This window comes from Trichosurus vulpecula, chromosome 5, assembly GCF_011100635.1.
Source record: "Trichosurus vulpecula isolate mTriVul1 chromosome 5, mTriVul1.pri, whole genome shotgun sequence".
Taxonomy (NCBI): domain Eukaryota; kingdom Metazoa; phylum Chordata; class Mammalia; order Diprotodontia; family Phalangeridae; genus Trichosurus; species Trichosurus vulpecula.
The window spans coordinates 10,094,711-10,115,718 of record NC_050577.1 but is presented as its reverse complement, the minus strand read 5'-3'; the positions used below and the strand labels follow the sequence as shown (position 1 = coordinate 10,115,718).

General features: G+C 43.3%; 1 protein-coding gene across 1 annotated transcript; it reads left to right on the top strand.

The window, feature by feature from the left end:
* The first annotated feature begins 2,420 nt into the window (after positions 1-2,420).
* On the top strand, positions 2,421-11,823 carry AGR3 (anterior gradient 3, protein disulphide isomerase family member). The gene is made up of 7 exons (XM_036758365.1): positions 2,421-2,547; positions 5,045-5,108; positions 8,870-8,922; positions 9,501-9,577; positions 10,023-10,086; positions 10,891-10,974; positions 11,774-11,823. Exons 1-7 carry the CDS (start codon positions 2,442-2,444, stop codon positions 11,821-11,823), a joined length of 498 nt encoding a protein of 165 aa, XP_036614260.1. The 5' UTR covers positions 2,421-2,441.
* The last annotated feature ends 9,185 nt before the right edge of the window (positions 11,824-21,008 follow it).

The following is a 21,008-nucleotide window of genomic DNA, read 5'->3' as shown; positions in this document are numbered from 1 at the left end:
ACAATGGTGTTCAGAGAGGCCCATCATTCAACTGCCGGTTTCTTTTTTCCTTGAACTTCAGCCAAAGAGGCTGTTTGAGGTCCAGGGTTGGGGATGGGAGAGGGGAGTGGGAGAGGAGACCAAAAGCAGAGAGCTAGCATTCTAATGAGATGACACCTGATCTGAGTTAAGACTGGGAGAAAGACAAGCTCCCCACAGGGAGGCATGAGAACCAGGCAGAAGGGCACAAAGATTCTCAGACAAATCACATTCTGAAACTTTGCAAGTGAATATGTCCTTGTCACCAGGTAGGTGGGTCTGTGGGTCAGGTGTTTCTTTTGTATCTATAAATCCTCACCCATCCTGAAGTGGGCGCATTCAGGAAAAAAAATCTACCAGGAGCCCTGATCGGTGAAGGTAAGCAAAAATTTCCAAATTGTTTTTTATTCAGGGATCAAACTCTATAGCATTTAGTATTTAATGTTTGAGTGAGAGAGGACCTTTGCCAAATTACTTGAGGGAAATGGCTTGTAAACGAAATCTAAGCATCCTCCCCATCCGTAGGGGACTGGCTACCCTTGCAGCTCTAGAATGCTCCATAAACAAGTCACACAAAGAAGATACAAGGTGATGTAGGTGGCATCGGGGGTGGTGGATAATCTCTAGTCTTGGAGGCTGAGAGCATGATGGTTGGCCAGCAGACTTGGCTAATAGCTTGCCTTCTTTTACATAATCTATCATGGGCAGCAGAATCACATGAGAACTCAGAAAAGAGAAATGATTTTTTTAAATGGTGGGGTAGATGAAACAAGAGACAATGTAATGAAGATAAACACAAAGTCACGCTCATTTTTTTAATAACCACACAATCACAGGACAAGAGAGTCATGGGTGGGGAGGAATTTGTCTGAGGGAGATCTGGGGGGAACACGGACTTCAAGTTCGGTATCAATAAATAAGGCAGAATAAGCCAGTTTCTTCTTGGACTTTGAGAGGAAAGGCAGAGTGTCCAGACACAAGTAGGTGATGATAGTCTCAGCACTGTCTTCTGCCTTTACATACCATAGCTCTAATGTTGTGATCATTTTGGTCACCAAAGATTCAGAAGGGCATGGCTGTTGGGAGGTCAACAGGGTTGCTAAAGAACATTGGGTACACACCTTGTTAGGATTAGTTGAAGAAATAGGGTCTGTTCAGCCTGAAGAAGAAAACACTTGGTCTGGGGTGGAGAGATGCATGGAAATGAACTGTCTTCAATTATCTGGAGGTGACATGAGACTCCTTCTTGGGCCCAGAAGGCAGAAACAAGAGTAAGGAGGGGGAAGTCACAAAGAGACAAGTATAGGCTTATGGTAGTTTTTTTTTTAAAGTGATAGTACTTTGAGCTCTCCCAGAGTGAAATGGGCTTATTCTGAATATCATAGGTTCAATTTCATGGGGGGGGGGGGGGAAGATGAAGAGGGGAGGAGCTTGGAGCCTCCAAGCCCAAGATAGATGATGCCTTGTTGGAGAGAGTATTTTTAGGTGTGGCTTGGAGTAGAAGACACTTAGGTTACTACCACCCTGTGATTCTGAGTTTCTGTGATGCTATCTATCTGGGCAGGGGAGATCTTTAAAAATTCTGGTCAATATAAAGATTTCCTCACACGTGAAAAGATTGCCCTAAAGTGACCGGCAGAAGGAGAGGTAGAAAACAGAAAATGATTGACTGTCTGTCAAAGCTACAGGTGAATGGAATGAAGGACGAATCCTCTTCACCACCACCAGCACTCAGCCTTTCTTCTTTTTAAACTACTCCATAGTATTTGCTCCTTCTCCTCAACTCAGTTCCTAATGCATCTCTCATGACGACCTTCCTGATGCAGTCCCATTTTGGAAAGCCGTTATTTTGTCTATAGTTACATATAGGTGTATAAGACCTCTCCCTTCATTCGAAGGAAGTAATTAATCCCCTTGAAGGCAGAGACAGCCTCTTTGTCTTTTGCCTTTAAATCCTAAGAGTTCAAACTGACCTTGCTATAGATCATGTACCACATTCCATTCTCAATGCCTTGTCTTTTCACTGGCTGTGTCTCATGCCCAAAATGTCTTAAAAACTCAGATCACCGCTTTCTATGTGAGGTTATTCCTAGTCCTCCTGGCTCATAACACCCACATCTCTCCTGTTACCTTGTATCTGCTCTGGATGATGTTGGGCTACATACGAAGTAGACGTGTTGGTTCCCAAATTAGACCGAGAGCTCTTAGGGGCTGTTGGTGCTTTTTCTTTGTATCCAGCACTCAGCACGGTGCCTGGAATATTGTAGCTGCTTAATAAATACTTGTTGACATTGATTGATTGATAAAGTGGTCTCTTTTAAAGGGGTGACTGACCTTCACCCCTTCCCATCATCCTTCCTGTTGCAGCACAGAGTCAGTATCGTGGGCCTGGAAGGCCCCACCGTGTTCCTCTAGAAGAAAGGATGCCTCAGTCAGCTTTGTCCTTCTTTCTCCTGCTTGTGGCTGTCTCTGCCAACCTCACCGTGGCTGTCATGAAGGAAAAGAGAGCTCCTCAGACCCTCTCCAGAGGTTGTGTGTGTAATGATATCTGTTTCTCTAAACTCTTTGGCCAATTGGGGGAGGAGGGAGGGATTTTGTCAATTGTCTCATTTTTCATCCACGTTCTAACTATATGACACATTCTAAATCACCAGACGTCTCAGCGTAAGCCATGTCCAAGTGGGGTGTCACGTGCCAAGGAGCTCTTTAAGCAGTCAGGCACCTGTGCTAGGTAAAGAGACAGGATCTGGGAGCACTCTTGCTCTGGCAGTCATCCCTGTGCCCATTACCACCCATTGCCAGGCAGTCAAGGGCAGGGCTTGGAGGGAATGGAAAGAGAGAATTTGGAATGTGATATAATACATGATGCTGGAACATGGGTGAAGCGGGCTTTGGGGGACACCTGGGCAGTGGGGGGGGGGGTGAGTGAGTGGAGATGATGTTGGAAGTGGGCATGGGACGGAGGACAGGGATCAATGTCACACTTCCTCTATACCTCAATTGTGCCAAGGGTTGGTCCCCTTGAGCAAAGAAAGAATTAACAGAAGATCAGAGAAGCCACAAAAAACGGGGCACAGCTGGGCATGAAGATGGTGACTGCATTGTGGTCATGGGCAGAGAGAGTGAGAAAAAATTGTACGAGGAAACTGAGGCTCAGGTCCTGAGGTACCAGAGAAGTCTGGACCGAGGCTGCCCTAGTGGCACCGTGGTGTCAGGAAGACCCGGATTCAAATTCTGCCTCAACTGCTTCTCAGCTATATGACCATGGGCAAGCCACTTAACCTTCTGGGCTTCAGTTTCTTCATCTGGAAAATGGGTGGGCTGAAGTGGCAGTCCCCAGGTTCCTACCTAGCTCCTGACCTATGACCCTGTGGTCCTGTGGATTTCGATGAAGCTCGAGCCAAGTCACCATCTGGACTGGGGAGCTTCAGCCTGCTTCAGATTGCAGGGGCACAAACTGGGTATGAAGGAGAAAGCGTTCCCTGCAGGCGGTAAATGCCACCTGAATCTCAGCTAACTGTAATCGATCCCAAACTAGAGAGTGCCCGGTGTGTGTGAAGCCACATGTAAGTGCTGCAGATGGAGAGCATCTGTGTGCTGTGAGTCTCATCGAAGCGACAGCCCCTCCCCACCTTTAACTGAGACCTAAACACATGTGTCAGTCAGTAATTGGCTGGCTGTTGTCCTTCATTCTCCAAGACAACCAAAAAGACATCGCCGTGTTGGAGCCAAGGTACAGCACATCCGACTGAGGCTGATCAGACCACATGGGCACTGATTAGTAAGAGAGTAGAAGCATGATAGGCCATATGCCCTGGTGGATGAAGAGATGGCTTCTAAGTGAGAAAGATCTCTATTCAAATCCTACCTCCATCACGTACATCCTAGATGTATGACCCTGGAAGAGTCATTTGATTTCTCAATGCCCCAGTCAACTAAGATGATATATGTGGCAGAGTTAGTGTCAATCTGCATGGGTAGAGGGAATTTCCTCATCTAGGACTACCTGACATCGGTGAAACTCCAGGTCTAGACGAAATAAAGAAAAATACTGGAAAAATATTACCTATGATGACTTTATGTAAGAAATGCTATGGGAGTCATCAAGAACACTTAGGACCAAAAGAGACAGATACAGAAAAGTAGAGATACGGAAAGGGACACAGAGAGAGAGAGGGAGGGAGAGGGGACACAGAGAGAGAGAGAGAGAGAGAGAGAGAGAGAGAGAGAGAGAATGACTGTTAGTGATCAAATGAGAGGAAGAGAAGATGTGGAGAGGTTTCCATTGGACCTAGTGGATGGCCACATTAGTGAGACCACAAAGCCACCTAGGAATCCAATAGTGTGACTTTCCCAACCACTTATCATACACCGATAGCCCAGAGAGGTCAAGATGGATGGCACAAAGAGCCCTGGGAAGACCTGGAGTAAAATCCAAGATCTGCCCCTTCCAACTGTGTGGTCAACTTGCACCTTGAAAACGCTTGGATGATAGCCCTGAGAACTGTAAGGAATCTCAGAGGCCGTCTAGGTCAATCTCCTCATTTTACAGATGGGGATGCCCAGGAGGGAGGGAGGTGAGTGACTTCCCCAAGGTCACGCAGCCTGATGCAATAGTGCTTCTGCCACCCACCTCACTAGTGTGGTAGTTACTGACATTTCTCTTTCCTTTTGCAAACAAGCCTCTGGCTCAGCAGTGCCAGACTTATCGATCTTCTTTTAATAGATGAGCAAACTAAAGCTCAGAGCAGAGATATATTTTGCCTAGGGCCACAGAAAAACAAAATCGACCCAAATATTCTGCCTCGAAGACTGAGGGCACCATACCTCAGTGCCTGGAGGATCAAAGGAAATCAGTGTGTGGGGAGGGTGGGGGTATGTGTGTGTGCATGCATGAACACACGTGTGTGCACACACATGTAGTTTTGTGACCATAAAATGTGTAAATATGACTTGTTCATGTTCTTACTAACATTATTATTCTGTGGTAACTACTTGTTAGACGTATTTTCTGTTTCTGCTTCAGGATGGGGCGATGACATCACTTGGGTGCAGACTTATGAAGAGGGGCTCTTCCAAGCCAAGAAGAGGTAAAGAACCCATTCTAAACTGGCTTGGAAATATCTTGTGCCACTAACTCTAAGGCAACCTGAAGTCTCCTGAGACTTCCAACCTCTAGTCCCACCCCACTCCCAGCCCCGCTCTCCCACAACAACAAAATTACCTTGTATGTATTTATATTTGAGATAGTGTGAAAAAGAGGCTTCAAAGCTGCTTCAGAGGTCCAGGATAAAAATGTGTGTGTGTGTGTGTGTGTGTGTGTGTGTGTGTGTGTGTGTGAGAGAGAGAGAGAGACAGAGAGAGAGAGAGACAGACACATAGGCAGGTAGGTAGAGACATGGGGAAGAGAAATAGAAAGAGATGGGGAGAGAGAAACAGAGAAAGGGGAGAGAGAAATAGAGAGGGGAGGAGAGAAAGAGAGACAGACAGGGGGGAGAAAAATAGAGAGAGAGAAAGAGGGGGGTGTGAGAGAGAAATAGAGAGGGGGGAGAGAAAGAGAGACAGAGAGAGAAAGAGAGGGTGGCAAGAGAAATAGCAAGAGAGACAGAGACAGAGAGACAGAGAGAGGTGCCCAGTCCTTAGAGTGGGTGTGCCCAGAAGGGATAGAGGGATAGCACATTTGTGTGTGCATATGCACATATATGTGTGTATACACACACACACACACACACACACACACACACACACGAGTGGTTCAGAGCTGAGAGTCAGAAGAGGTGAATCCCCATCTGCTCCTAACTGTGATTTTGGGGACGTCACCCCACTGCTTCGGGCTTCTGTTTCTTCATGTGTAAACTGGGAATTCTGGACTCTGTGATTGTAAGACCCTTCCAGTTCTGAAACTCAATATCCCCATATCTTCCAGAAACAGCTTTTCAAAGCAGAACCTATTCCCACCTGGGCTATTTTGTTCTCCACACATATCTGATTAGTACCAAAAGGCATATTTTTTTAGTATTTTCACAGAGAATCTAATGTCCATCAATGTATCATGTACAAGATAAGTCTAAGGCATTTCTATTCACTTTGACAATTAGTATTAAATGATAGAATAAAAATAGTGGCAATAAATAAGTATGTTGATGCCTTCCTGGCCTGGGAAGGAACCTCAGAAGTCAGGGTCTACTGGAAGCCAGCTCTAACCAGCTCCCACAGTTAAATTTTCAATGTGAACATTTACACCTTGTAGATTGCCAAATGAGGGCCTGATTCGTTGTTCTGTTGATTGTCTAGACTTAAGAAAGTTCTGCAGAAAATATTGAGAACGCAGATGAAACACAAAAATGCATCGTGTGCAGATGTTGAACATTTCCCAGCTCACCCACACTCCGAGGCCATCCGGTCCAATTCCTCACTGAAATAGCAATCCCTGACTGCAGAATCCCCCCAAAGTCTCTTCCAGAAACCCAGCAGTTACATCAAAGGCAGCTCATTCCATTTCTGGACAGTAACAATAATTACGAATGAAAATGGAAAATCTTACAGTTGGATCCAAGAAATCACCAATGCAATCAGGAGAGCTGTGGCTAAGCAGCATCTCATGTGAAAAAAGCGATAGTGCTCTCCAAACTCAATATGTCAGTAAAAGAACATGGCAACCAACCAAAGCTAATGCTTTACTTTCAGAGAGGCATTACCATCTAGGAATAAGGAAGCGATGGTCCAATAGCATATAGTGTATTGTGTTCAATTCTGGATAAAGGATGGACAAGATGGAAAAAGGCCAGGGGAGGGTAACTAGGATAATGTAGGACCTCTAGCCCATGCTATATAAGAATGAGCCAAAGGAACTCGGTATGTTTAGTCTGGAGAAGAGGCTTGTTGTGGATGGCTGTAATAAAGTACAGTTATCCCTTTTACATCATGATTTTTCCCATCACAGTTTTGATATCATGGGTCGGCATAAGAAATTAAATGTGAATTTGGCGGGGTTTGTGGGAGTCACAGATAACACACAAAGGCCAGCAGACAACACAAAAAGTTTAGGAACTCAGAAGTGCATAAAATACATGTGTAGTATTGCATAATATCAGTATGTTTTATCTCTTAATGCCATAATAATTCAGACTTCTCTGCTACAAAGGGAAGGCCAAAAAATTTGATGTGCATTTTCCAGATTGCCGGGTTTTATGTCCCTAACTCCCGTGATGTATAAAGGATAACTGTGCTCTAAAACCTGCCAAGAGAGGAGTTAGCTTTGGTGCTCCGGATCCTAGAGGACAGATGAGGAACACTGAGGAGTGATGGAAGATTCCATTTGAGGCTTGATAGAAATGAAATCTCCCTAAGAAGTAGTTATTTAGAAGTGCCATGTGACGCCTTGGGGGCAGTGGGTTCTCAGTGAGAGTGATAAAAAAAAAAAACAGCTTGGAGGCTGGTCGCCTCATTGGAATTGCAAGAGAGGAGAGAATTGGTGACCTAGGCTCAGACTAGATATCTCTGCAATCCCTTCCCATTCAGAAATTCTGTGATCCTGGGACGTTTTCTCTTGTAATGAATTGGACTATGCCTCTCTGCAGCTCCCATCTGTTGGTCCTTGTTGGGTCCTACAGGGGCAAGCAGATGAAACCGAATCTGTCCAGAGTACTAGCTACCTGACTTCCATCAGTTTATTGTCTTGTTTCACTTCTGCCGCTCATGTTTTCGCTAAGACTTTAAGTACCTGTGGGTTGCAAAGTTGGAAAGTGGAGGCTGTCTTAGAGATTGCCTAGCCCACATAGAACTAAAGCAATTGTACATTTTCTCCATTTCTGCAGAAGAAATGGAAAAAGAAAAGGGGGGTCACCAAGCGGGTATCTGTCATTCAAGTGCAAATGGAAACTTGACTTTAACAGAATCTGACTCTGAAAGAGTAGACACCAACAATCCCTTCTCACGTGTCTCCTCCACTCTACAATCCAGATCACCCGGCCTTCATTCTGTTCCTCCATCTCCCATCTCTGCACTTTTACCCTAACAGTCCCCTATGCCTGGAATACACTCCCTCCTCACCTCTGATAGGAAAAATCCCTCACTTCCTTCCAGATCCAGCTCAAGTGCCACTTTCTCCATCAATCCTTTTTTTGATTCCACATAATTGCTAGGGCCTTCTCTCCCCAACACTTCTCATTTAGCTGCTTTGCCTTCCTGCTGGATTTGTGTACATATCTATGTACACATTTATGTACCTATGGATATATTTATATGTATACCTTGATGGAACATGATTTCCTTGAGAGCAAGGATTGTTTCACTGCTGTATTTGTATCCCCAGCACTTAGCACAGTACCTGGCACCTAGTAGGTGCTTAATAAATTCTTGCTAATTGGATGGTTGGTTTTTTAAAATCAGTTTAGCTATATCATTGAAAAAGGCTAAAATCTGTCTCACTCCTAAAATTATATGCAAAAGCCAAGGTAGTCTCTGGAGAATAAGTATCTTGCAGAATTATCCTGGCTATCTCTGAAGGGAATGCAATAGATTGCTCCCAGTTAATCTATAAACCAAAATTAGAATGTATTGATTTTGTTCAGTGTGTCAGATTTGTTACTGATTTATTTTTCAGTTCAATTAGATCAAATAAATATTTACCAAGCATCTACTATGTGCTAAGTGCCCTGCTAGACACTGGGGACTCAAAGATAAAAACTAACCATCCCCACCCTCAAGGGGATTACATTCTGCTGCTCTATTAGGTAACCAAGTCTTACTATTAAGTTTGACTCTAAAAAACTAAATGTCATCGTGCATTCTCCTGAGTCAAAGGAAAGTATTTGCTTAACTGGATGTTACTCATGTTTTCTTTGCCTAGTAACAAGCCCCTGATGGTCATTCATCATCTGGAGGACTGTCAATACTGCCAAGGTAATGTTAGAGATATCACACCTTGTGAGCTTTCCAAAATGAAGAAGCAAGGCATCTGTTAGAATTTTAGAGGATTTATGGTGCTCCAAACTAGGGATGGAAAAAGCAGACCATGTATCACCCGGGTCTTCTCTGGCTGAAGAAATGTCTTGAGCCAAATAGCAATCATCACCAGCCCTCAGGCCCTATATTGATAGTGGATGACCTCCTTCATAGAAAGAGCATAGGGGACAAAAAAAGAGAAAGGAAAGAAATAGTAATTGAAAACTAAAGATAATCCACTTGAAATACAAACTTTTGTTCTACTGTAACATGAAGTTATAACACTACCGGCTTTGTAAATAAGAGAACATCCTTTTATAGCTAGAATACTAAACACTAAGGTACTAAAATAAAGATGCATGGTGGGGAGGTGGAGGCACAAGAAGGAAAGAGGGGATAGAGGAGTGATAAGGTTCTGACCTGTCTATCCTTCCAAGATACAGAATCAAACAACTCTGCTTATCAAATAGGAGTTTGGGGAACAAGGGCTGCATAAGATGGATATTTCTAAAAATCTAGTTCTTTTGTCCTTTCAGCCTTAAAGAAAGTCTTTGCGAAGAGTGATGAAATCCAGGAAATGGCTCAAACTAGCTTTGTCATGCTCAACCTCATGGTAGGTGAAATCCATATGCTCAATTAATTTCCAATGGGAAATTCCAATGACAAGTTCTGCTTTTGTGTTCATGTCTGTTTTTTATGATGCACTAAGTCATAGCGTCAGTGAGGCATGGGGAATAGAGGGCTGGCATTAGAGTCAACAGGCTGAGGTCCAATCTCTGACACATTCAGATTGTGTGACCCTGGGCAAGTCACTCAACTTTTTCTATTTCTCAGGCAAATCTCTCAGACTATAAATTATCATAGACCAGTTGTTGATTTGCATCTATGAGTTGGGAAAACTGCACTTAAGTTAGTGTATTTTATTTTCAGTCAAGAGCTCCAGTTTACTTTAAAACCTGATTCATTTATGCTTTTTTTAAACAATAAGCTATAAAAAAGGCAAAAGTTACTTAGTGAGCTCCCGTTTAATCTTTCTGAATTTCTTTTCTTCCCACCAGCATGAAACCACTGACAAGAACCTGTCACCTGATGGGCAGTATGTGCCTCGAATCATGTTCGTGGGTAGGTATGCACACGTGCACATGTATAAACTTCAAACACATCCTTGCTTCACAGCAAGCATTTCGAAAATGTTTGGTGCTGTGATTCTCCTAAAAAGAGAAAGCTCCAATTCAAGGATCTTTTCACCTCCAGCAGAAAGATATCAACTTTACCCATCTCCAAATAGCTCATTTGTCACTGACTTACATTTCTGTAGTTAAATGTAAATAGAGTCTGGGTCTCAGTTCTCTCATATGTAAGATGATGGGAATCAACCAGATGGTCTCTGAGGTCCTTTACAGGTTGATGAGCTCTAATTCTATGTTATTCCTTCCTATAGTGAAGATGAGTAGAGTCAAACTCAATAGAAATGGGGGTCACTAAACCGGACATAAGGATTCCTGAGTGCAGCATGTTGATTTAGAAAACCACATATTAACATTATCTATGTTTTATTGTATTTTCTTTATTTTGCTAAATATTTCCCAATTACATTTTAATCTGGTTCTGCCTGCCCTCTATGGACCGCCTGCAACCTTCTTCCAAGAGGTGTATTTGACACCTCTAATGATAATGGCACACACCCATCCCCCAGTGCTTTCTCATCCTGTGAGATAATGTTTCTGCAATTAAGAGACTATTTAGTCTAAGAATATTTATTAAGGGCCCACCATATGCTGGTCCCTGTTGTGTGCTAAGTCTACAAAAACCCAAAAGAAGCAATCCCTGCCCTCAAGAAGTTTCTATTCTATTAGAAAATCATCTCATCCCTCCAGATCACATGTCCTGAGTACATATAATTATACATTTATTCCTTTGGAACAGATCCCTCTTTAACAGTCAGAGCTGACATCACTGGGAGATACTCTAATAGACTCTACACATATGAACCCCAAGATTTGCCAGTGTGTAAGTATATGCCCCAGACTCTCTTGAGATTTGGGGGAAAGAGTGATTCCCTGATCATTTAAAAGTCTCACAGTTTAGGAGATGCCATATAATCTTGTCGGGCAAATTGATTCAAATATTTAACAATAATCACTGTATGATAAATCTTGTAAGATAGGTATCTAACATAATATCATACCTATAAGAAGAATGTTGCCTACCAGAACGTAGTATTTAGGGTAAAGAGGTGGGGGTGAAGAGGATGGCTCACTCCAATCAAATACAGTGAAGCTGGAAGATAGGGTGGCCTATCACCCAAAGAGTCTGGCCCAAAACTCAATGGCTTGTCTGGTGAATAATGAAATTCTTCAGCCACTGGGATGAGGCAGTGGATGGAGAGGAGATAGGCAAGGGAATGGGGGTTACTCTCTGGAAGGTGTTAGGAAACACCTTGGACAAAGCCCGAGTCACCAGACCCTAGTTATGATCCTATTCACCACTAACAAGCAAGGCTTTAAGGAAAATACAAAAATTGGGACTAACGCCCATCTTGATAGACAGGAGGATCCCCTCCATGGAGACCTGGCTCTGTTGACAAGCAACATTCAAGTTGTCCTATTTCCTTTGATGATGTGTCAAAACCCTTGAGCTTACAGAACAGAACTTAATGTTATTTTTTCCTATCTTAGATGACTATGTTCATAAATAATTGATGTCAGCAGGTCTATATTAGACACTGGAATGGCATACATGGAAGGTGAAATTGAATGTGCATATTTCAATTTGTTAAAAGTCCAAACTTTCATTGCTTTCCTTTCAGTAATAGAAAATATGAAGAAAGCCTTACGACTCATCGAGAAGGAGTTATAAATGGTGAAGAAGACGCACCAAGCCCTACGGGGGCAAGTACACAGAAATCCTCTGAACTTTAAAGAATATTAAAACGTTAAAGCATATTATTTGGTTAGGGGCTAATGTGGGTTGCCACAACGCAAGCACACAGGGAAGTTTGTGTGAGGGCTTCTTTGTCATCCAATATTTTGGAAGTTGTGTTTGAGACTTTCTAAGTGAGAGAGTGAGACCTAGAGCTGGCTAGTGTCATGTCCTGGAGGCTTCAATATACAAAGCAGGCATTTAATTTGACTAAGTAGTAGCACAGGAGACTGATAATTGTGTGGTAATGGATCTGAAGATGGCAGGGCCCAAGGTGACATTGACCCATAAAATGTCAACCACCATCCAGCTCCTATTTGGAACCATGGACAGCAATTGGAAGACTTCCTTGTATTTTTTTGTCATGTGAAATTGTCTCAGTATGAATTCCCAATGAAGAGTAGAAGATGCCAGTTAGGCAGCTGCAGGAGATTCACCCCAGCTCCCAAGAAATTAGAATCACATGTTCTTCTCTCTTAGCAGGTACTTAATAAGAACTCACTGAATTAAATTTAAATGTGTAGTTTAAATGGCATAGGGAGGAGCAACAAGATGTAGGACACCAAGAACCAGCTTTGAAGTCAGGAAAAGTTGGGTTCCGATCCTGTCTTTGAGATGTAACTGACTGCAAGATGATGGACTGATTCTGGTCAGCTCTGAGCAGCAACAGGTTAGTTCAATGCTGAGTTTTACTATGCAGGTGACATGTCTAATCACAGAGCATTCATGATGTATGTAGATGCAATAAATGTTTTTAAAATCTAGGCTCCTAATCTCCAAACATCATTGATGGCTATGTGTCGACTTTGTTCTTAGACATATAACTTGAAATAATTCACATAATGATCAAAGCCATTTTGGAGGAGGATCTTTGGGAGGAAGGATGCCCCAGGGACACATCCTGTCACAGTCCTGGTCTGTTAACCATAGGACTGCAAATTTAGAATTAGTAGGGGTCCTGGAGGCTGTTAATTTCCCAATGAGTACATTACAATTCCTTCTGACTTCTCTGTCTCAAGCACTCCTTCCTTGCTATTCTTCCCGGGTCCTCTTACTCCTGGCAGCCAGGGCCCCACCCTATGTGACCAATGACTTGGATGGAGGCATTGAAAAGAAGATGCTGAGCCAATGTGTAGGTGACACAAGGCTAGGATGGAGGGGTGACCAACATGTTGGCAATACAGTGAGGATCCAAAAAGACATTCAAAACCTAGACCATTGGGCTGAAATTTATAAAGATAAATGTAATCTTATATTTGGGTTTTTAAAATCCAGCCCCACAAGAAGAAGACAGTTGAAGCATGTATGTGTAGATAATAATTCTGGTGAAAATGCCTGGTGGTTCGAGGGGATTGTAAGCTCAGTATGAGTCAATAGTGTGGTGTGACGTTAAAAAAGAAAGCTGAAGAAACATTTGGCTGCTTGAAGAAAGATCTACTGTGCAAAATGAGGAAGAGGAGAGTTCCATTGTACTCTGCTTTGGTCAGATGATATCTGTCAAATGATGTTGGGTTCTCAGGGTGCCATTTGGGGAAAGACATTTAGAAACTGGAGAGCATCCAGGGTAAGGGGCCCATAATGCTGAAGGGACCCACAACCATGTAAAAGAAGACTCCAGAGAGACCTGAGAACTGTCTTCAATTGTTTGAAGGGCTGTTCCATGGAAGAGAGATTAGACCTGTTTGCCTGGCTCCAGAGAGCAGAACAAGGAACAATGTATGGAAGCCGAACCTTTGTTTTATAAGAAAGACTTCCCAAGAATTAAAATTGTCCAGAACGGGTCCTCCCTCACTGGAGGTTTTCAAGCAATGACTGGGCAATCACTTCTCATGAGGGTTGTTGAAGGGATTCTTGGCCAGGTGTGGGATTGGCTAGATGGCTCCTGTCATCCCTTCCAACTCAGAGATTCTGTGATTCTGTGATCTAGAAGCACAACTGAATAGGCTTTAAGACAACGATGTTTAACAAAAGACTGTTTCACCATTTTTTTAAGTTTTGTGGTCTTAAAATGTGTGATTACAAAAAGAGAATGACCCTATACACCCCAAATTTCCACTAGGTCTTTGCTTTTCTTCACTTAATTAATGTCAAGAAAAAGAAAGGAAAACCAGGAGCAAAGGCATCTTGGCAGATGTTGTGAAATGACTGGTAGGAAATCAAAGGGTTAGTATTCAAGTGAACCTGCTCTTTTTTACAGTGAAAAGCCCAACAATGTTTTACATTCAGAATGTTTAGACCATGTTCTGAACCATCAGGTGCTGCTTCATCATGCCTTCCCCTCTCCTGAACCTCCCTGACTACAACCAGCTCTTGGCCCATCTTCTCCACTCTAGGAATCCAGTTCTGCCTTGTCCCTCCTAAACGGGGATGTCCATTTGATCACATTACCCCAGACACAGAACAGTATGGCGATCACCTTCCTTCTCCTGGATGTGCTGCTTTTCCTAATGAATTGAGACTGCATTGTGTCATTGTCTTGACCACTATACTTGTGACTTGTGAGTAATATGTAGACCCTCCATTTGAGGGAGATAGCCACTCCAGTCTTGCTCACTGAAACCTGCCTCAACTCCTGACTCCCACCTTGACCTTCCCACTCCCTCTCTTCCAACTCTCTTTGGAGTTTTCTTCCCACCTTACAATATAAGTTTCCTGACTACAGGAAGTAAATTTCTGTTGGCTTATATTTCCTTTCCCAGCACTTAGCACATAATAGGCATTTAATAAATGCTTTATCAATCTTTATCTACCTCATAATGATAAAGCCTGCCAATTTTTAAGACAAACTGCTGTCCAGCCATGCACATTCACAAGTCTCTGACTTGTGACGCTGATTATCTGCCCCAAGGGTAAGAGAATACCTTATCCTTATTACCTGCCTGTTGTCTTCTCAAGTTCAACCAGCATTCTGGCCTGCCAGGGTTGTTGGGAATCCTAACTGTCCTCTGGAGAAACAACAGCTAAAACAAAGTGCCCCGAATGAGCAGCACACTTCAATGGGTCTGCACTCCTGGATTTTCCTTCCAAGTGTGTAATACAATCATCCTCCCAAGCAGCCTTTGAGAGACAGTTCAATTTGGGTCAGTCCTGGACTAATTAGCATCGGTCTGCAGCTCAGATGAAATCAGTGTGTTAGCCTAGGAACTGAGCATCATTGTTTTAAAACCGTCCAAATCCAAGAAATAGAGGTCCTGAGATCAATTGTGTTTCTCTTTTCTAGAAAAGGGTAAGGCCAATGTTTGAAGCAGGTTTGTTCAGTTGTGTCCAACTCTTTGTGACCCCATCTGCGATATTCTAGGCAAAGTTATAGGAGTGGTTTGCCATGGCCTTCTCCAGCTCATTTTACAGATGAGGAATTGAGGCAAACAGAGTTATGTGACTTGCCTAAGGTCATACAACTAGTAAGTGTGTATTTTGAACTCAGATCACCCAGTGTTCTATCCAGTGTACCACCTACCCTTTTTGAGGCAGGCAGTCAACTTCAAAAGTATGGATCTACAGTCCAAGGGCAGACCTGCCAACCTGGGGACTGTTGCTTTAAAAGGAAACCCAAAGGGCTCAGGTGAAACAACGGACCTCTCCCTTCCCACACAGATTAACTTTCTTGATTACAAGAACTCCATACTAAGGGGACAGCACTTCAGGAAGGACTGTGAATTCTGTGCCTGTGTTAGCTAGAAGGCAGCATCTCAATAGACAAAACCAGCATCTCCCTCCTCTCTGCCCAGGGCCCCTCCTCTGGGGATCAGCCCTAACCACCTGCCTCAGCTTTCTTTCATTCATGCCACTACTGGACACAGTCAAGGACAAATGTTTTCTAGCCCTCTTAAAAATCTCTTGAGATCATGGAGGAGAAATCAGTGTGGTCTCATGAAACAATAAGTTAGTTTGGAGTCAGATGATTTTAAAAAATCATCCGTTCACCCTTGGGTCAACATTTTCACCTCTGGGTCTCATTTCCTCATCTGCAAAGTAAGGCAGCTGGACTAAGTGACCTCTAAGGCTTCTTCCTGCTCTAAATCTATGATCTTGGGACATAGGTTCAATTCCTGTCCAGATAACTTTGTGCATCCGATGACCACTGTAGGACTCAGTTTCCTTATTTGTTAAACAAAGGAAATGTCTGAGATGATTTTAAGGGTACTTCCCTGCTCGATTCTTTTGATCCTCAGTAACACACCAACCTGAAGGCATTTTAGCCCTGCCTGACACACCCCCACCCCCCATCTATGTGAATGGTTTCCCCTGAAAGAATTTTAGAATAATCTTTATGGTCACCAGCAAATTCCACTTCCCTTTAGGGAGTTTATCAGTCTTAATCTTAGTGCCTGGCAGCTCAAACAAATCCAGGCACTTAATATCAGTTGTCCTGAATGAGGTCCCTGAAGAAACAGGATACTCCCCTAGATCCGTCTCCCTGAAGGTGGGCGTTGGTCCTTTCTCAGCAGATGGCTGGTACAAGAGGAAAAGGAGTTGTATATTTCCCAATAGGCAAATATTTGCACTGGACCGGAACAAAAGGAGGAAAAAATCTTCAGCTTAGTTGACCAAGAAGACCTGAGACTTTAGGACACCTCAGCATTTAAGCTGGAGTCGGAAGTGGGTCACCAGCCCAGTCGGATTTCAGCTGTTTCCATGTCTGACACCTTTTATTGGCATAGAATAATCTGGGTAAACTGTGAAAGTTGAGGAAGAAGAAGGCCCAGTTGGGGATCTGGGGCCTCTCCTTCAGAATGTATAAGAGAAAGTCTGGACAATTAGGAAATGTTTCCCATACTCGTGCTGTAGAGGGGATATTTCTTTGTCCCCCAAGTCTGTCAATGGAGCCTAGCTCTCAAAGGGACCCCCAAGCTTCAAGGTCAGCCTTGGGAAGAGACTAAGTTCGGCATCCTAGAATCAGGCTCACTAGCTTTGGAGAAGCTTCTGCCCAGTTGGACTTTTAATGAGCACCACAGTAACCATACCTACAAGGTCCTACTCTCCCAAGGCACAGAGGGGTCTCAGACATGTGGACAGAGAAAGTACGTACGCCAACAAGATGACAGGTCCTCAGATCATTGAAATGTGAGTTTGTGTGCCAAGGCAGAGGGGAGGAGGATGTCGAGGTAAGGAGGGGTAATCAAATTCCCAACATGCATCACAACTCTGAATGGGGCTCGATGCATCTCCTTGTCTCTTATCGCAGGAGAAAGAGTCCAATCCCACAAGGCAGAGAAAATGAATTCAAATTTCATTTCTGCCACCTGTGTGACCTTGGGAGAGTCACTTCCCCTGTTCCTCAGTCTCCTCATGTGTAAAATGAGAGGCTTGGATTAGATGTCTTCTAGGCAGTTTGCCTTTGGGGGTCACTAACCTGCCTGCTAAGATTGAGACTAGCCACACACTGATCTGGTTATCTATGTTTTATTGTATTTTTATTGATTTTGTTAAATTTGTCCCAATTCCATTTTAATCTGGCTCCCTTGTACTTAGAAGAGTTATAAGCCCCACATGCCCCAAGGGCCCTGTGTTTGCCGCCTCTACCCTAAGGCACCTTTGATCTCCCAACCTTTGATCCTGCTACTTTCTCTGGGTTCTAAGGCAGCGACCCAAGGTTTCTGAATGTGTTCCTGGGTAAAGGTTCCCCATCTTTTCCAAGGAGACCTGGTAAATCATGTCCATCAACACATTGCTAGACTGCAAGCTCTTTGAGGGCAGGGATTCACCTGTCTCTCTTTCTATCCCCAGTGCCTGATGCCTGATTGCCATTGAATAGGCAATTTTGACTGACTGACTAATACGTTGGCAAGTTTCTGTCTTTCCCATGTGGGACTAGGAAACAGGCCCTAGAGAAATTCATTCACGTTGAGCCTTTGCATCCTTATCGTTGAGGTGAGGATTAACCAGAGCCTGCCCCTTTCCAGGCGCTAAAGCATTGATAAGTGTAAATAAAATCCACCCTGGTAAACGGGACAGCAGGATTTCAAAAGGGCCATAACATCATGGAGAGCTCAAGGCTTTTCCCAAAACAATCAGAAACTATATATATTTTTAATCATGCTTCATTGCACTTTTAGAAATGAAAATACGGTCTTCCAAATATGGATCTTGGAAACAGCAGGTGCAGATCATTCCTGTCCAGTTTTACAAGTACAGTGACAGACCCCAGTCCTCCATCAACAGAAGAGGACTTCCATCAACTGGAGGTCAAAAGTAACTGAGGAGTAATGTCATTGACAAATTGGACTTACGGTGATTGGCCAAGAAACTGATGCTTACTGATCTGACCCAGTCATAACATACACGGCAAGGTTAAAAAGTTAAGAGGACAAGGGAAGCTAATGTTACCAAAAATGTGTTGCTGTTGTTGTTTCTATGTTTTATTGTATTTTATTTATTTTTAAAATATTTCCCAATTAGATTTTAATCTGATTCCTTTTAGCCAAAAGGAAAATCTTCAGAGTAACGCAAAGGTGAGCACTGAGCCAGGGTCTCATTTCCCAGAGGGCTCCTCTAGAAAGGGAACTGATAAAGGAACAGAAATAGCTAGAGTTATTGACTCCTGAATCACATCGGAAGAAGCCCATACATAAGACAAAGGCACGGGTGTCCCCGGGGCTAGGAAAAGTTACTTCAGAATGACTCTTGAATGAGATCTTAGCTCCTCCAAATTTAGAATATTCCTCAAACAAGCAGCAAGTCCTTGGCTGGCCATGGTTTAGAGGATGTCAATCACTGACCGCGCGACAGTTTTGTGAACATTTATGTCTGTGGATGAAGAAACAGTGATAATTGGTTACCAACTTCCATTCCAAAGTGACCATTGTAATAAGCACAAACTCCTGAATGGAAGAAGGAGGATAAGGAGGAAGATGAGGAGGAGGCGGAGGAAGAGGAGGAGGCAGAGGAGGAGGAGAGAAAAAGAAGAAAGAAGAAGATGGAGAAGAAGAAGAAGAAGAAGAAGAAGAAGAAGAAGAAGAAGAAGAAGAAGAAGAAGAAGAAGAAGAAGAAGAAGAAGAAGAAGAAGAAGAAGATGGAGAAGAAGAAGAAGAAGAAGAAGAAGAAGAAGAAGAAGAAGAAGAAGATGGAGAAGAAGAAGAAGATGAAGAAGAAGAAGAAGAAGAAGAAGAAGAAGAAGAAAGAAGAAGAAGGAGGAAGGAGAAGGAGAAGGAGAAGGAGAAGGAGAAGGAGAAGAAGAAGAGAAGAAGAAGAAGAAGAAGAAGAAGAAGAAGAAGAAGAAGAAGAAGAAGAAGAAGAAGAAGAAGGAGGAGGAGGAGGAGGAGGAGGAGGAGGAGGAGGAGGAGAAGAAGAAGGAGAAGAAGAAGAAGAAGAAGAAATCTTGCATAGTATACACAAAGGAAAAATTCAGAAACAAACTCAGGATAAAGGGCAAAAATGGTGCTGACTGAGGAGATGTGGATGGAATATAGTTTGCACCACTGAAGGGAGATCCCACACATAAGAGAGCACTGTTTCATTGAAGAACTAGACTACCCCCAGTGTCTTTCAGTCTCTCATACTGGCAAGCATATAGTAACTGAGTGTTCTCCTTGATGTGAACAGCCAATTCAGTAGTGCCAGTCATCCCCCCACCATTTTTTTGAGCCTTACTCATGACTTCTAGTAAATCAAGATGTCTACCTAAGACTCTGGGGACTTTCCTCATGTCTTCTCACCATCTCATGGATATCAATGGCACAGCTAGCTATCCATTAGGTATCCTTTCCTTCTGATGTATGCTTCATCTACTGTTTTGGATTCAAGCTTTCTTTGATGGCATCCTTTACTTCCTCTCTCCAGTGCAATTCCATACAGGAAACAGCCTGCTCAAGCCTGTAGCATAGTTTTCCATGGATCATTGGGTGATCTTCAAAGTCATTCATTTGGGGACTAATGAATTCCATAACTCATGGCTAGTGACCATTCCCAGAAATATTTGTCGCACCGAATCGAACTGAAATTACTAAATCGAATGGATTGTGCTGTTTATTTCATGGGCTTCCAGCCACAGAATTGAACCCAGCAGCTGGCTGAGGGGAAGGGGACTCCTGTCTGAATCATTTAGAGAGGTGGCAGGGCAGTTAGTCAACAAGCATTTATTAAGCTCCTACTATGTGCCAGACACCATGCAAGGCTCTAGGGATACAAAGAAAGACAAAACAAAACAAAGTTCCTTCTTAGTAGAAGTCTGCTGGTGTAGACAACATATGAACAACTATATGCAAATGTGATTTAGACAGGATATGTTGGAAATAGTCAACAGAGAGAAAGCATTAAGCAGGCATAGAACAGGGAACTGCCAAGTGGCCAAGGAGAAGGGTCGTTGTAGACAATGAATGGGTGGCAGGTGCACAGGCACCTATCCCACTTCCTCTTTCAACTCCCTTTCAGCACTGTGGGTCAACAACCTACTACTCTCATGCTCTTGACAATTTTGGATAATGTGTAGGCAATGCCTTTCTATAGTCTCGTGAGGGATGGCAATCTGTGTTTGATATGAAAACAAATGGCTCTTTCTATTCTTGTCTCTTTCCTCCTTGAGAGGGGACATAGACTTCACCTGCAGCCCTGTGTTCTGGCATTAAGCAGGTAGAAACAGGCCCCCAGGCACTTCTTGGAACAGAACAGGGACTCCTCCTGCCAAACCCATCAATAACTGTGCATTGATTGGTTGCCTACATAAAACCATTCCAGAGGGTCCATGTAGAGGTACAGGTTTTCCAAGGTCATGTCCAAAGTACAACAATTAGAGGAAAGTATATTTACCAAGATTACATAAGATCTATAGATGGGAGAGACTTAAGGATCAGGTCTAAACTCCTTCATTTTACAGGCAAAAAGAAAAAATGAGACCCAGAGAGACTAAGTGATGAGGCCCCAGGTGGGGTGAGAGGGTTGAGAATGGAAAGGGACCTTAAAAAGCATGCAGTGTTGGGTCCAGAGGCACTCTCAGTACTGGACTTCTGTTTTGTTGTGTCATATTCTCCGCCTTTAGCTCAACTCAAAATGGTGGCAATTTCAAGTACTGAAATATCAAAGAGGCCATGTGATTCAGTGGGTGTCACTAACCTCATCTGTAAAAGGGGAAGGTTGGACCAGATGAACTCTAAGGTGCCTTCCAGCTCAGTCTGAGTGTGTGTGTG

Bases quoted from the DNA above. Each gene is read 5' to 3' on its own strand.
- AGR3 (XM_036758365.1), top strand. From the start codon at position 2,442: ATGCCTCAGTCAGCTTTGTCCTTCTTTCTCCTGCTTGTGGCTGTCTCT. The intron at 2,548-5,044 runs GTTGTGTGTGTA...TTTCTGCTTCAG, and splicing joins TCCTCAGACCCTCTCCAGAG to GATGGGGCGATGACATCACT. The intron at 10,975-11,773 runs GTAAGTATATGC...CTTTCCTTTCAG, and splicing joins ACCCCAAGATTTGCCAGTGT to TAATAGAAAATATGAAGAAA.